Below are 14,998 nucleotides of genomic sequence, written 5' to 3'. Positions count from 1 at the left end.
AAGTATGGCCAAAATAGTAAGTTTCTGAAAACTGAGGCAGAACCTGTATGCTTTGATGAGAGTATGTTTCCCAGGTATGAAAACTGCTCTGGTTGCAGGCACACCAAGATGGATTATTGTATTATGGCAGCAGCATAAATCATGTTACTTTCTCATAGGCTGCAAATTATCTGGGTAAAGAAACACATACCACTAGAAAGCTGGGTACTCAGATTTCTTCTGACCACACACCATTCATTTTCAGTCCTTCTGGCTGCTAAGCTCTATGCAACTAATATATTTTAATAACTCAGAAAAGAGCAAAGACATCTCACACAGGTTTGACTCTCCTCTCTCACATTAATTTTCTATTAGAAGGGAATCTCTATGCCTTTCTAATTATACAAGAAAGGGTCTACAGTCCACATGTCAAGGAAGTGCATGCAACCTTCTTTTCCCTTCTATATAATAATTCTATTCAAGTCCCCACATGTCTTCCTTCACTCTCTTTAATTCTAGTCAAAAACTCTCAGACAATGCAGTACGAAGTGCTAAGGAAATAGATAAATATTTCATGAAATTTCTTTGGTGGGCTTCCTTTCTTAGTTGATAAAAAACCAATGGCATCTAGCACTCACTCTCCTCCAGACAGTAACTAATACTGTTATGATCATGAAGGAACTGAGGAGGAAGAAAACACATAGTAAGCAGAACAATGCGCTTTTGAGGTCCAGCATATGCTTATCTAAGAGAGAGAACAAATACTTTTTATAGATAAGTAAGGAGAACTTTTATGACAGCAACCATTTCTTAGGCCTGGTTGAGACTATGGATTGAGTTAAAAATGCTAGAATTCTAGATGTACTAAATCATACTCATCATATCTGCTTCATGATACAATATTACATTTAACTTTCACCCATCAATAAAGTGAATTGCATTCATCAGTGATTTGATATGTGCTGCCAAATATAAAATACTTAGCACTTTACATTTCTTTGTAAAAGCTTTACATTATACTGTCTAAATTCTGCAATACTATAAATCTAGATTGTTGCTCATCCTTCATTCCTCCTCCCTCCCTTCCCAGCTCTGCTTTTTTTTTGCAATTCATTTTAAGCAGTTAAAACTGGGTGCAGAGCAACTAAACAATTATCTAGGATCAATTGCAAAGATACATTTGTAGAAAACACAAGTATGCTTTATGAGATTCCACTGGGAGGAAAGTTTATTTTTACCTGATTTGTTAGACACCCATATAATTGCCTCTGATGAGATGTGGCTCGTATTTCCTACTGCAATTGTTAATGGAATCTGCCACAAGTAGCTGCAAGACAAAGGAGGGGGAATCTAAGAACAAAAATACTGAACTGATTCTTCTCACAGCAATCAGGGATCATGTCAAAGAAATCAAAATACAATCTCAGTAGCAGTATAAAGATCTGTGGATTCTAACAAGATACTTTGATTTTGAAATGCGTTTGCATTAGCAATAAAACAAAGAAAATTAATTTATTAAAAAAAACCCAACCTAAATTTTATTTCCCATTTTTTCACACACTATCATCACATGAGGACTTTTTAACAAAGCTTTTCCTAGTTTAAGAAAATGCTTTACAAAAGAGGAAATAATGATTACTCATAAAAAGAACACTTTTTTACATTTACATAGAAAAAACCTCCACATAAGACATACTTTGATTTATAGGGACTTCAAAGTTTAAAAATACCATACTCTTCTAGCAACTCCTTAAAAAGCTACAATGGGCTTTCACTGCTTCTGCTTTATAAAACCAAAATGATTGGGACAGATCTCCACTTCTTGGCACCATTTATAATCACCTATGCATATGCAAACTGGACACAACATACCACATGTGGGTTTGGTGAGGCATTGGTATAATCAGACCACATCTTCCCTGCAGGGTATTAAAAAATTTTTCTCATTTGAAGTAAATGTTATAAATAACATCTTTATCTGAATAAACAGAAACTGACTGTATGAAGTTAATATTTTTAGGGAGAGATGGAAAGGATTATTTCTTTCATGTCTTCAGCATCACCTCTACTTCTTAACTCTCAAAAGTAGCATTTCACCAGTCACTGAAAAAGTAGACATTTCCCTCACAGGCCTGCCATGTCATTTCGTAAATCAGTAAAGGAGAAGCACTCAGTGATGGTACAGGTGGTCCCTTTGCCTTAGGTGCCTTACAGATGGTCCCCTGGTAGGTGGTCAATGTGAGTATGTGTGCAGTTAAGCAAGGCAACATGGCAAAAGACTGGCCCCAACTCAGATATCACAGTATAGCACTGCTTTGATACCAAGAATATAATTTTAGACTGATTGCACTAAAATGGTGCAAAGAAAGTGCCGGCCAGTTGTCTCCTGCTAGTACACAGCATTGCAAAACTAGTCCACTGTACTGAAGAAAAAATTAGGTTTGTTCCTTTCCACTTACCCAGAAGCCTGCTCCATTTAACTACAAACACCACTCAGATGTTCCACAGCCACAGTCAACATGGGCTGGCTTCCAAGGGTTGCCTTGCTGGCATGACTTGGAGGCTGGGGAAGGGACAGAGCCCTGCCCTGCCACCACACTTGGCTCACAGCTCCCCACCCATTTGCCAAGAGCCCCCAGGACACACGGGAATATGCACTGCTTAGAACAGAATCATGTGCAGGGAAACACTTGTCCATACAGCAGTGATTCAGCTAAGATGGGGAAATACTTGGACAACCATACAGCTGAAAGAGCTATGAGTGACACTAGAAATAAAACACGGCATTTACTGCCATATGAAAGAAGAAAACAGTTTCCATGTGATTTTAGGTTCTCTGAATGTTAGTACCATGACATACTAGGAAAATAATTAGCTCTACTGCTGCACTGAAGATAAACTCCACATAAGCACATACTCTGGCAGACACTTTTTAGATAATTAAGCTGTGTCATTTGAAGATTCTGTTGGCTTTATCAGTCTGCCCACTTCTTGTGCTGGACATTATCACACTCCACAGCACAGCCAGCAGAAAAGGATGTCCATTGACACAATAGCTTCTCCAGTTCCCAGTCTGGTGTCTTCATACAATGTTACCTTCATTTTTGGCTTAACTAATATTCTGGACTGTGAACTGGAGTACTGAGATACAGTGTGTACTGTGTCCTGCTGCTTTAGCTACAGCAGCAGTGACTCCTGGGTTCAACAGGTGAGGGCAGTCAGAAAATGCGGTGAAGTGATGCACTGAATTATACTCACTACTGCCCCTAAATACCTTATACCTTACTAGACACACACCAGTGTTTTCGGGTGTGTCCATAAAAACCTCCTAGTAAATACATCGCCTTTAGAAACATACCCAGTTCTAAATATTCATCTCTCCAGAATGAAAAATATCCTAGCAAACTATGATTGAGAAAAATAAAGCAAAATTTAGCATGGAGTTTCTACATTATCTGAAAGAACAGGAACACTGGTATGTGAAAAAAAAAAAAAACCAACTGCATTTGCATGGAATTTTTATGACACCTCAACTCCTACTGAAAAAGCTAAACTGTAAAATAAAAGATACTGTGAGCTGCCTATATAGCTGATTTAAGCACATATATACACACCCACAAATATTAATGTATGAATATATCCATGGACACCTGTTATTTCCAGAAGGAACTTCACAGAATGGTATTCTGTACATTGTAATATCTATACAGAAAACAATTTTATATTTCCTTATAATATTTTATATTGCCTTCAATTGAGGTAAATCCTGTTGAAGTAAAGACAGATCCTTCTCTGAAAGGTGATTTAGCTGCAGAACAAGTGTCACAAAATCTACCCACCAGCAAACATGTGGGATTTAGTTGGGAATATTAGTACTGGTAAATTTAACTTTTATCTACCCAATATAAGAGAACTCCTGACATTCTTGGTGTTTTCCAGAACCTCCAAATCTCATCCTCTTGGTTAGTGGTTTCTCAGAGGAAACACAGGTGTCCTTTTAGCAGACATCTAGGAAAAAAAAAACTTTTCCTACTTAACTGCTGCTGATAGACTCTGTTTATTTGTTTTCTCCTTCCATTCCTCTTTATTCTCAGAGAAACTTCTGCTGCTGTTGTAGAAGAAACTGTAGCTAACTTCTATGTATGTGAGAGAGATGCATCTGGCTCACCTTCCGAAAAGGCCTCTTCCATTCATTGTCTCTGAATGATCTGTATGGACTGTGTTCTCCAGGTGTGACTAGGAAGAAGCAAACTTTTCTTGCACTTCTTTGTCAGGAGTCTTCTACTTTATAGAGCAAAGAGGAAAAAGGGGACTCTCCTGTTTTCCTCCTGCTTTGTCTAAGAGTAGTGCAGACCCTTTATTTATTCTTTATATGTTGAGAGCACCACCAGCATGCTCTCAGTATGTATTGAATTGGGGAAAAATTCCACCTGGCCATCTGCTGCCTGCCGTGAGAAACCAGTTCCAGTGACAATAAGAATCTAGCCTTGAGGGCCCAGTTATCAGGGCAACAAGACTTGAAACCACCCATGTAGTCCTCTTACGGTCACGATTATGTCTGCAGGACTCAGATACTGTACAGATAGCCCTCTCAGTCCCTGGGTGAAATGGTGCTAATGAACTGTGTGTTCAATCTGCCTGTGATGCTGCTCAGCTGCAGAGGTGTCCACATAATGTCCCTCCACAATCAAACCTGATCACTTTGACAGGGAGTTAAAGGCAAACCTCTTATTGTGGAAAAACTAAGGGCTATTTCAGGAATTTTAAAAAACCCATTTCTGAAGCTGAGGAGGAGAGACACCTAAAACTAGAACAGACATGGTAACATGAACTGTGCTGAACATAACATTGTTCAATCTTCAAGAAATGTAAGGAAAGGGGAATTTTGTTGAAAGGTAGTATAAATAAACCTTTTTTTTGCTGATCTACAAGTGAGAAACTGCTCATGTGAAATAGTTAAACTTAGGTTGACAGGATAATGCACAAGGGAATGCATTGATGGATTTTTGTAGCACTATATCAATGCATGATACTGAAGCATATTCATTCAGCTTAAAGATTAATCAGAAGGACTTGTTTCACAAAGTATCAGAATTTTGCATCAGCCAAGGTACATGCAATACTAGAAGCTAGCTAATGCAATACTAGAAGCAAACTAATTATGCTCTGTGTGGATTATATAGTTGTTTGGTTTTTTTTTTTTTTCTTGAGCATTACATAATGACTAGGTAGGCAGTATTAGTATACTTTATCTCACTTGGGAAATTATCATATTTGTGATAATTACTTGGTTACGACTTGATTTTCAGCAAAAAAGAACTGAGATCCCTTTGTGGGCAAATCCTGAGACCATAAAACATTAAACAAACATGATGTCTCACACTATTGCCTCTGATGAATAGTAATATTCATTACATTAAAACATTAGGTTTTCAGTGGCTTCTTTGCAAAGAGGTATGCAAAGCCAGAAAAAGGGCAGCACCTTATTTCCTCTGCTTACAAAATAAAGATCTTAGTCAATTAAAAACAAAAAGGTAAGGTTCTTGGCATTTCAGATTTTGCACACCTTTTCAACTACGTTTTCATATTAATGAAATGTGAAATATTTTTGCTGGGATGTAAATCCAAACATTTTCAAGATTCATCTTCCCAGTAACCATAATGTACCAAGCTTCCACACACTGCTGGCAGTGAATACCACATTCTTCCAGTGGCATTCCTCCCTTCTCCCCTGGATTCAAAACTAAACAAAGAAGTTGATCTATTCCTAGTCATTACTCACAGAACAATGAAGGTATCTGCTCAATATTCAGAGGCTTATTATCCTGCATTAAAAGGAGTATACAAGCAATGTGACTGCTTCACATAAAGTGACGGAACATCTGTAACTAAAGTACCATTGTAGAACTCAGCTTACCTACATTTGAATGGCCAGGAAAGTGAACAACCACACTCCCCTTTTATTCTGCTTTTACAGACCTCTGGATTAAAGATTTCTAATCTGTCTTGCTGTTCTTTACACAGAAACTGTACTTAATCCTTCTTATCGTGCACCTCTGTATTTTTTCTACCTACTATTTCAGGTTAGAAAACCAAACCTTGCTTCAGTGCTTTGAAGGTATATCTACCAGGGATTAAAAGTGACATAATTCTTTTCTCTTCTACACTCTTTATACTTTTTAAAATGCTCCTTTTCTACTAATCCCTACTGTCCTATTTACTTGCTTGACTGTGTCTGGACAGTGAGCTGATGTTTACAGAACACTACCTACCACAGGTCCAAGATTTCTTTCCTGAGAGAAAATAGTTTCTTCAGAACCCACCACTGAGTATCTGAGTTTGAACTGTTTCCGCACATGTATCACCTCATTATCAATATTAAGCTCCATCTGTTTTTTTATTACCATGTCAACTAGCACTAAGGAATATTTCTGTCATCTTGGTAAGCAATACTTGTTTTTATTATACTCACAAAACTCCTATTACCAGAAAACTCTTGAAACCTAACTCTTCCACACCCTTTATCACATGGCTGAATAAGAAAAAAATCAGCGAAGGTTTCTCAAGAATTTCATGGGCTATGACCTTCCACGAAGAAATTCAACCATCTAACTTTTCACTTTTTGCTTGTATTTCTAAACAGTTCTTCTCTCTTATCCTGGTATAGATTAATTTCTTTATGAATATTTAAGAAGGAAGTTGGACCTCAAAAACCACATAAAAACCCAGTTAAATTACAAGAAGCTACATACATCTAGATTTAGAAGACATCTATTAATAGTCTTTGATGATACAATTAGCCAGGAAATCAAAGGAGGAGAACTATGGCAAGGCAGAAGAATAGAACAATGTACAGATTTAAAGAAAAAAATTACTTTTTTTTAGTACATCTAACAACAGAAGAATGAGGGACAAAATTAAAAAGCTTTGCACAAAAGCAAATTAAGTTATTTGGTTCTTAGCAGGATATAATAAGCATAATTAATTTAAAGTGTAGTGGCAATCATAAACTTGAATCATAGAATGATTTAGGTGGGAAGAGACTTTAGGAGATAAAGCCTTCTGCTCTAATGTGATCAGAGCACAGGAAAACAAGTTTCCCTGTAGGTAGAACATGATATCAGAGGAGGATATACAGGCTGTATACTCAGTGGCATCACACAAAAATCAATCAAGTCAATTGAGGCAAATGATTTGCCATCTGCTTTTTTTCCTAATCTCTCCCACTGCAAAGCTGCTACAGAATTATTTTCAGGAAAGCTTAACACCAAAAGCTGTATGTATTTTCAAATACCTCAGTAGGCTGAGAAATAAAATTGTGAGTTATCTTGGGCTGGAAGAACAGCAGTCATGTACCCATCAGCTGGCACTGGTGAAATCCCAATCATCACTCTTCCGTGAATCAGTTTCTCTGGGATAAATTCAGTTGATCAAGGTGATGGCAAATGATAGGGTAGGGTATTTGAGACCTCTGCTATGGTCTGTAAGACAAGAAGGATGCTCTCGCCGGTGTAGTGGCAGCACAAGGCAAAGTAAGATACCTGATGGCACCTTGAATGGCACCACTCACATGTGCAAGCAACTAAATGGGCCTTTTCATCCACTCAGTGTTGACAAAGAGACATTCCATAATTAAACGTGAGCTTCCCTATGAAACTTTTCCATTTCTAAGTGAAAAAGGCAAATTTTCAAAACCAAGCTGCTTGTAAGAGAAAGAAGGCTTCAGCACAGATTTTCAAACACAGTATTTTAAAAAGGCACTGCTGCAACATTTTATAACTACTGTTTTAAGTAACAATTTTCAGTTTGCTGATTCAAAAAATTGCAGGGAGAAGTTGAAATTAATGAAACTGAAATGTAAGGTAGTTAAATTAAAGAACTGAAATGAATGTTCTAAACCAATTTTTCCCCAATTTTTGCTTTGATTTTTGTCCTGATTCAGTGCAGGTAAATGTTTTGATATGTCAAAAATTTCTGTGGGATGGGAATCCATTTCTTGTTCATTGGTAACACTTACTAATCTTTGTTAAGTATTTTGAGAACATAACAATCCTCATATCACTGAGGGATATGATTAAAGCTATTTAATACAGAGATAAAGTGAAGCATAAAAATAGTTCAGGAGCAAAAACCATAAAAAAGAAAATCCAAGAGTAAAACTGACTGGTTAAGACATCTATCTCCTCATTTTAACCACCAGAACTTAATACCCAAAATGCCAACTCTTCAGTTAAAGATAACAACTTGGTACATCCAGTGTGGCTGAAGATGAGAAACAGGGAGCAACGACTCCTTGGCATTAGTTTCCTGTTCTCCACTCTCTCCAGATGGAAATCCTGAAGTCTCGTACATAAACACATATGCTCAGCTGAGCAGCACTGAGTCTGAGAAGGGAATACTTGTGTGGCCCTTGCAAACACTGGTGACTCCCTGAACAGGTTAGAAGGCTGACATTAGTATTTCTTATCAAGGGAATATATTGCTATGAGACATCTGCATGAACTCATGTGCTTGGATTTCAGACACAAAAAAAAACCACAAAAGCAAAGTAATGAGAAAATCTGACCTTTTGAAAGCAAGTAAATCATACAGAACAAAAACTATGATTTAAAGGTTTGTATTTTTACTTCAGTTAAACAGCTGGCTGATCTCCAGAGACATATACAAATAGTGGTGAGTAAAAGAAGCATTTAGATGGACGGCTGCAGATGTTTCTGGCTAATGACCTTAATGCTTATTACAAGTTAAAAGTCACAGAAAGTTGATAATGAACTCAGTAAAGGATTGTCTGATATTTGGATATTAAATCAGTACAGAAGGCAGGCAGAAGAGATCTCTCACTTTTCTTGCTAAGACAAGTACAGTTTCTATCAGCACGATTAGCAAGGTTTGGGCTACTACTTCATAGTAGCTGGTACGGGGCTATTTTTTTGACTGTTGCTGAAAACAGTTTTGATAACAAAGGGATGTTTTAGCTACTGCTGAGCAGTACTTACAGAGCACCAAGGTCTTTCCTGTCTCTCACCCCACCCTACCAGCAAGGAGGCTTGGGGTGCACAAGAAGCTGAGAAGTAGCACAGCCAGGTCAACAGACCCCAAGTGACCCAAGGAATGCTCCATACTGTGTGACTTCATGCTCAGAATATAATGCTGGGGAAAGAAGGAGGAAGAGGGGAGGTCACAGTATTTGTCTTCCCAAGTAACTAACTGCATGATGCAGCCTGGCTTTCCTGGGAATTGATGAAAATTGTCCTGCCCATGGAAAGCGGTAACTAAAATCCTTGTTTTGCTTTGTTTGTGCACACAGCTTTTGCTTTGCCTTTTAAGCTGTTTTTGTCTCAAGCAATGAGTTTTCTCACTTCTCCAATTCTCTCCCCCATCCCAACATGGGGAGCGAGCAAATGGCTGCATAGGGCTTTGATGCTGGCTGAAGTTGAACCACAACACAAGCCAAAAGAAAGCCTTTGTTTTCACTGAATTTTGAATGTTAAGATAGTGAAAGTTCAAAGATAAATTGTTAACAGAAAACCTTAAAGGGTATTTGTGGCATCTACAACAGGTATTCAACTAATCTATAAAATCACAAGTCTTGTCGCAGTGATACCTGGAAGTGTTTCATCATAGGCTGAAAGCACAAGCACATGTAAGGTGGTCAGTGGAAAATAAGTGAAAGCTGTTGAAGTGAAGAACAGCTTCAGAGCTTCCTACTACAGAAAGAGATTATACAAGAAGCAGAACTCAGCAGGATACAATTTTGTAAGCCACGCTTTCTTGAAAGATTGTGTTGGGAAAGATAATTTAAAAGTATCATAGAGATTTTCCCAGGTTATTATATAGTACAGTATCACATTCGGTAAGGAGTAAATCAGGTTCCAGGGGAAGCTCATATGAGTATCACAGGAAATCACACATTTTTATTAAGTGCAATTCTACAAGTGTTAGTTCTGTTTAATGGATAAGGAGCTGACAATATATTCATGTTGTGAGTATTATTCTCAAAAGACTGAAGAACACAAAGATTTCATTCGATTTAAAACATGCCAGGAAAGTGATTGTAGGCTGTGCCCAGAGGCATAACAGAACAGAAGATGTTATTCCCTCTTTCACAATTATTACACTTCCTACACTGAGATGGGGTGTCAAGGGATTCCTTGTAACCTGTGAGCATGGAAGATGGCAGATAGGAAGGGAAGATTTCACTAACTTTGTAGCAAAGTCAAACAGAAATGAAAAGTGGATAAAAAAGAACAGTTTGAAATAACTGAGATCCCCTGAATACAACTTGAGATATTCACTGGTCATCTGCATATGCCCAGTGTGACCTTAATTCCTGAGTTCAAAGTGAGAACAAGGAGTTTAATACAAAGAACAGTGAGAAATAAATGAGAAACATAGGTAAAGGCAACTGACTAAGCTGAATTCCCTTACAAGGGTGATGAAAAAGCAGACAACACCAGACTTTTTCATCAAGGAACAAGTAAGTGGCAGTCAGCTAACTTGAAACCAGAAAGGACAGTACTTTAATTATATGAACAGAAGGCCTCCTGATGCCTGAAACAGACAGGACTTTCACAAATCCTGTAGATAGACAATTTCTGACTGCAACACTGTATGCAGTGCAGAAATGAAACAGCAGGGCACAGTAAGTGTAATACACACCACATTAATTGTAGGATCCACAGTTTGCTGGGTTTAAACAAAATGAGGAAAGGAAATGGAGCTGACACTGGTTGTGCCCTCACCCAAGACTAACAGACTGGTCAACAATAAAAAGGTCAGCTAAGGCAAAAAAAAAAAAAAAAGAGAGAGAGAAATTAATAACACTGACTACATGAGCAATCAGAAAAAGGCTGGAAGAAAAAGGTTGTGGAAGTGCTTATTCTAAGACTATTCTACACTATACTGGGCAGGAGTTTCATGCTCCTCTACAAAATTTTGGGGGACTTTGATGGACTCTGAATTAAAGAGACTGTTCCAGCATCGTCTTTAAGGAGCTCTATCTGACTGTAATACAGACAGTAACTTTTTCAGTCAAGAGTCCAGATATAGTGAATGTAGGGTGCAATATAATACACACACATTGTTGTGTATGCACATAACAAATTCCAAGTGAGGCACACATTATTACTCAGAAGTTATTGGTCTTCTTGTTACCGTCTAAGCCAAACACTGTCAAAACCTAACTGAGCTTTTTGTATCAGTTCTTCTCTTCTTTCTCCCTAATGCCCCAGCTATGGAGGTGATTGAATTTTTCAGTCAGACCAACCTGCCATCCAGAACAACCCAACAGGGTCAGGTTCTGACAGGAGCTGGCAGGCAGCTTCACCACCTGGTGGCTCTGAATGGGCTTCACAAATGAGGTGTCAGATTTTGAAGAGTATTTCAAATTTTTTATATAAGTGAACTTAGAAGAAGTCTCATGGATAAACAGAAATCAATTTGTAGAGCAGTCTTGTCTCTTAACAACTAAGATTTGTCTACTTTGAGGCTTTGATTAGATGGGCACTTGAATACAGCTAATATATATTTCAGATGGAAGCAAAACTCTGGGATTTGGAAGGTATTTGGAATTGTGAACCTATTATAATTTTAAACACAAATTATACTTAGCTGCACACATGAAGGAAACTATGAATAATCTTTGTAGTTTGGAGAAATATTTAAAATTGCATGAGAGTGATTAGAAAGATTATATTCTAGTCTTGAAAGAGGCTGGCACATCCAGGATGACTTGCTTCTGATTTTAATCTTTATTTGCAGGTCTGCCTCAATACAGCTGTTAATTTTATATATTTGTCTATTATATATGCTTTCATTTAGAAACATATTAAAAAAGACAATCATATTCATACACTCTAAAGGAAAGGATGAGAGCTGCTTCTAAGAGCAACTACTTATACAAAGGATCATGGATTGTTTGGGGTTTTTTTCCGTATAAGGACCTAAATACAAATATATATCGAGAAAATATGTTCAATGTCAGTGCAGGATTGCTGGAATGTATTTTAGAGGAATGAATTTTAGAAGCATGTATTTGAAAACAATATTTGACACTATAATTCATCTGTAGTCATAACAGCTATTAACATGTTTAATAGCAATGTATTAAAGATGCAGATTTTGTGGTTTTCATTTGCCATAGTCCTAATTCCTTCTGGATTTTCCAAGAGTCTTTGGAATAATTTTTGGCAATAAGTAAATTCTAGAGCAGGAAAAGGGAGAAAAATTTACATTTTTCAGGAGTCTTAATCAAAATATAATGCCCTTACCAATGCAACTACAACACAAAGTTCCAGACATAAAAAAAAGATTCACTGCTGTAGCAGCAGCCCTAGCATGAAAGAGCCCCTGTGTGGCTCTGCACTGTGGGTCTGCCTTAAGATGACAGCCTGCATATTCTGTTAGAAAACAGGTGTATATCTTTGGCCATCCTGTCTATACTTCATTATCCTTTTGTTTTTTAAGGGTAGACACAAGGTAATTTAAATGAGTACATTTGAATTAAATTACCAAATTTGAGGAAAAGAAAAAAAATTGTCAGATAACAACATAAAATAGCATAACTAATATAATTATCTGATTACTAAACCTTCTACAAAATTTTGTGTAATATTAGCTAAGTATTTCATGCAAAAAAATAAATTATAAATGAGGTGGTTATGAATATTGTGAAGCTATCTAAAACTGACTCATTTTAGTGCCAGTGCTAGCAGTGTACCCTACCAAATTTAGAAAAATGATGTGGGCAAAGAACCAATACTACAAATTCTTTGTCAGCACATGCTGTCTCCTCCCTGCCCAACAGTACACCAAAACACAAAAGGCTTCATTTTCAAAAATGACAAGCAACATTGGGTGCTGAATCAAAGATGGATACAAAAAAGCTGTGTTAAGTGTCTGTCCCAACAGCTGCCTCTTTACCCTGCAATAAAGGCTCTTAATCTCTCCAACATCCTCTGTTTTGCCTTGAACCAGTGCAAAACACCCTTGCAGAACTGCACACAAGGTACTGATCATGCAAACTGCATGTCTGTGTCGTCCTTCACCCATAAGCATAACCCCTTGACTAGAGATTTCTCTGAGCGGAGCACAAGGTTGTGTTATGGACTGAGAAGGATCCACAGGAATAAGAGAGTAGCACTTCAGCTATGTTTACAATCCTCCAGTATGTTCTCAGAGACTTAGTACCAAATATTTTTCAGGATATTCCAGTGCTCAGTTCTGATTTTTCCTTTGAATACTGTGAATTTAAGCAAGATTAAAATATAATTCCTATGATGGCTTCTCTTTCCTCAGTAAAATTCGTAAGAGTCCCCCACCAAAGTATCTCCTCCGTAAAACCCGAGATTCTACTATTGAGTGTAAAGGGATAAGAAAAGAAAGCCATTATCAGCAACTTTAAAAAGCAGGAGGAAGAAGACAAAAAATGGGGCATGTTAGAAGTTTTATCCTCTGATCTACAATGGGGAACTCACATCTCGTATTCTTCCAAAGCCAACAAAATATTACATTTATCCACCCTCATCCCTCCTATAAAACTTGTCTCTCCCAAATGTTGTCTGGGCCTTCCCCAATCTGGTCTTTCCTTCACTAAAGCCCTCACTTTAAACCCCTTTTCCATTTCCCTGGTACTCCGTATTTGCCTATTCCAGTACACAACTTTAATGCTCCAACTTTGGCTCACTCTTGCACCCTGCCATGCCACGTTACCTCTCCTACCCCCTGCATGTTAAGCAGCTCCCTACAAGCATTGCTGTCCTTATTCTCCTCTTCATTTCCCAGAGACTTCACTCTATACTAAAACACAGCACTGCTCTCAAGTACATGCTCCTTTCCTCAGCATGAAATTCATTTAATTAATGTGAGTCAATTAACTAGATTGGGTATCTAGCAATTCCTGAGAGTTAATGTTAGCAAATAAGATGAGGAAAGTGGCACATTCTGCAGTGACAATAAAATACAACAGCAGCTTTTCTCTGTCAGCCTAACTTCTATCAGGATACAAGTGCTGCCACCACACAGGAAGCAATGACACAATACACTAATTTTGTCTTCCTTAGCATTCTGCAGATTCTAACACTGAAAGTTGCCTATATACTGCACACCAGAGCATCCTGGAAGTTTCCCAGTGAGAAGAGCTTCTTGCAAATAGAAGCTGTGAAATGGTTTTGGAAATGAAATCTTAAATTATAATTGGCATTTCTACTGTCTTTGATAGCAGCATAATCTTGCTGGAGACACTACCACAGATATGTACTGAAAGAGATTTTAAGAGTATTTCATATTCAGATTTTTTTAAAAAATGCAACAATCAGAAAAGTCTCTAAAAATGAAAATTCAGAACAAAAAACCAGGATGTCCTAGTGGCTTTTACAGAAAAGAAAAAAACCCTATTGCAACAGGGAGTGCACAGCACCAGGGCTGGGCTAGTAAACACAGCAAGGGCACTGTTCCATCATGTGCCCAAGACAGTCAAGCTTGCTCCAGTTCACTCACACAGGCAGCCCTCTGCCTGTTCCTATGGAGAAGCAGCACTCAGCACAGCACTGTCCTCTCTCAGGCTGCTGGGGTTAAGGACTGTCCTTATGCACATCAAAGGACAAGATCTATTGGTGTCACAGAGCTGGCCTCTACTCCAGTGTGCATTTCAAGAGAGGGAACACCCCACGCTTTCCCACTCTTCTGCAAGAACAAGTATTTTCAAGTACCTGCTTGACCAGCTAAAAAAAAATGGTTAAATCAATATCTGGCAGTGTTCACACACAGTTTTGTGATCCACTGAGGACTCTTGATTTTTTCATCTCATTCCTGTTATTTCCATTTCCTCTGTGCCTAATACACTGGTACCTTTCTTTCCTGGAGCCTGTTCCCTTCATCATTATTACAGCAGATATAGAGACATTTAGGTCACTCCAGATGAATTAGGGGTACCACATTCACTCCCTCAGTAACAACACAATAGCTGTTTCTCATAGAAACACTGATACAGGCACAATGTTTCAGGTAGAGTAAAGATGAA

The 14,998-nt window shown here is 37.9% G+C and overlaps 1 protein-coding gene across 2 annotated transcripts in view; it reads right to left on the bottom strand.

Annotated features, from left to right (window-relative positions):
• Positions 1-14,998, bottom strand: part of TRHDE (thyrotropin releasing hormone degrading enzyme) — a 202,038-nt gene that overhangs the window by 47,451 nt on the left and 139,589 nt on the right. For both annotated transcript variants that reach the window (XM_068190227.1, XM_068190228.1), the window contains one exon: positions 1,218-1,306. In XM_068190227.1, coding sequence (XP_068046328.1) covers positions 1,218-1,306 — 89 coding nt within the window. The remainder of the gene's footprint in view (positions 1-1,217; positions 1,307-14,998) is intronic.

This window comes from Anomalospiza imberbis, chromosome 5, assembly GCF_031753505.1.
Source record: "Anomalospiza imberbis isolate Cuckoo-Finch-1a 21T00152 chromosome 5, ASM3175350v1, whole genome shotgun sequence".
In the NCBI taxonomy this organism is placed as follows: Eukaryota; Metazoa; Chordata; class Aves; order Passeriformes; family Viduidae; genus Anomalospiza; species Anomalospiza imberbis.
The sequence above is the reverse complement of the archived record's forward strand: the minus strand, read 5'-3'. Positions and strand labels throughout refer to the sequence as shown.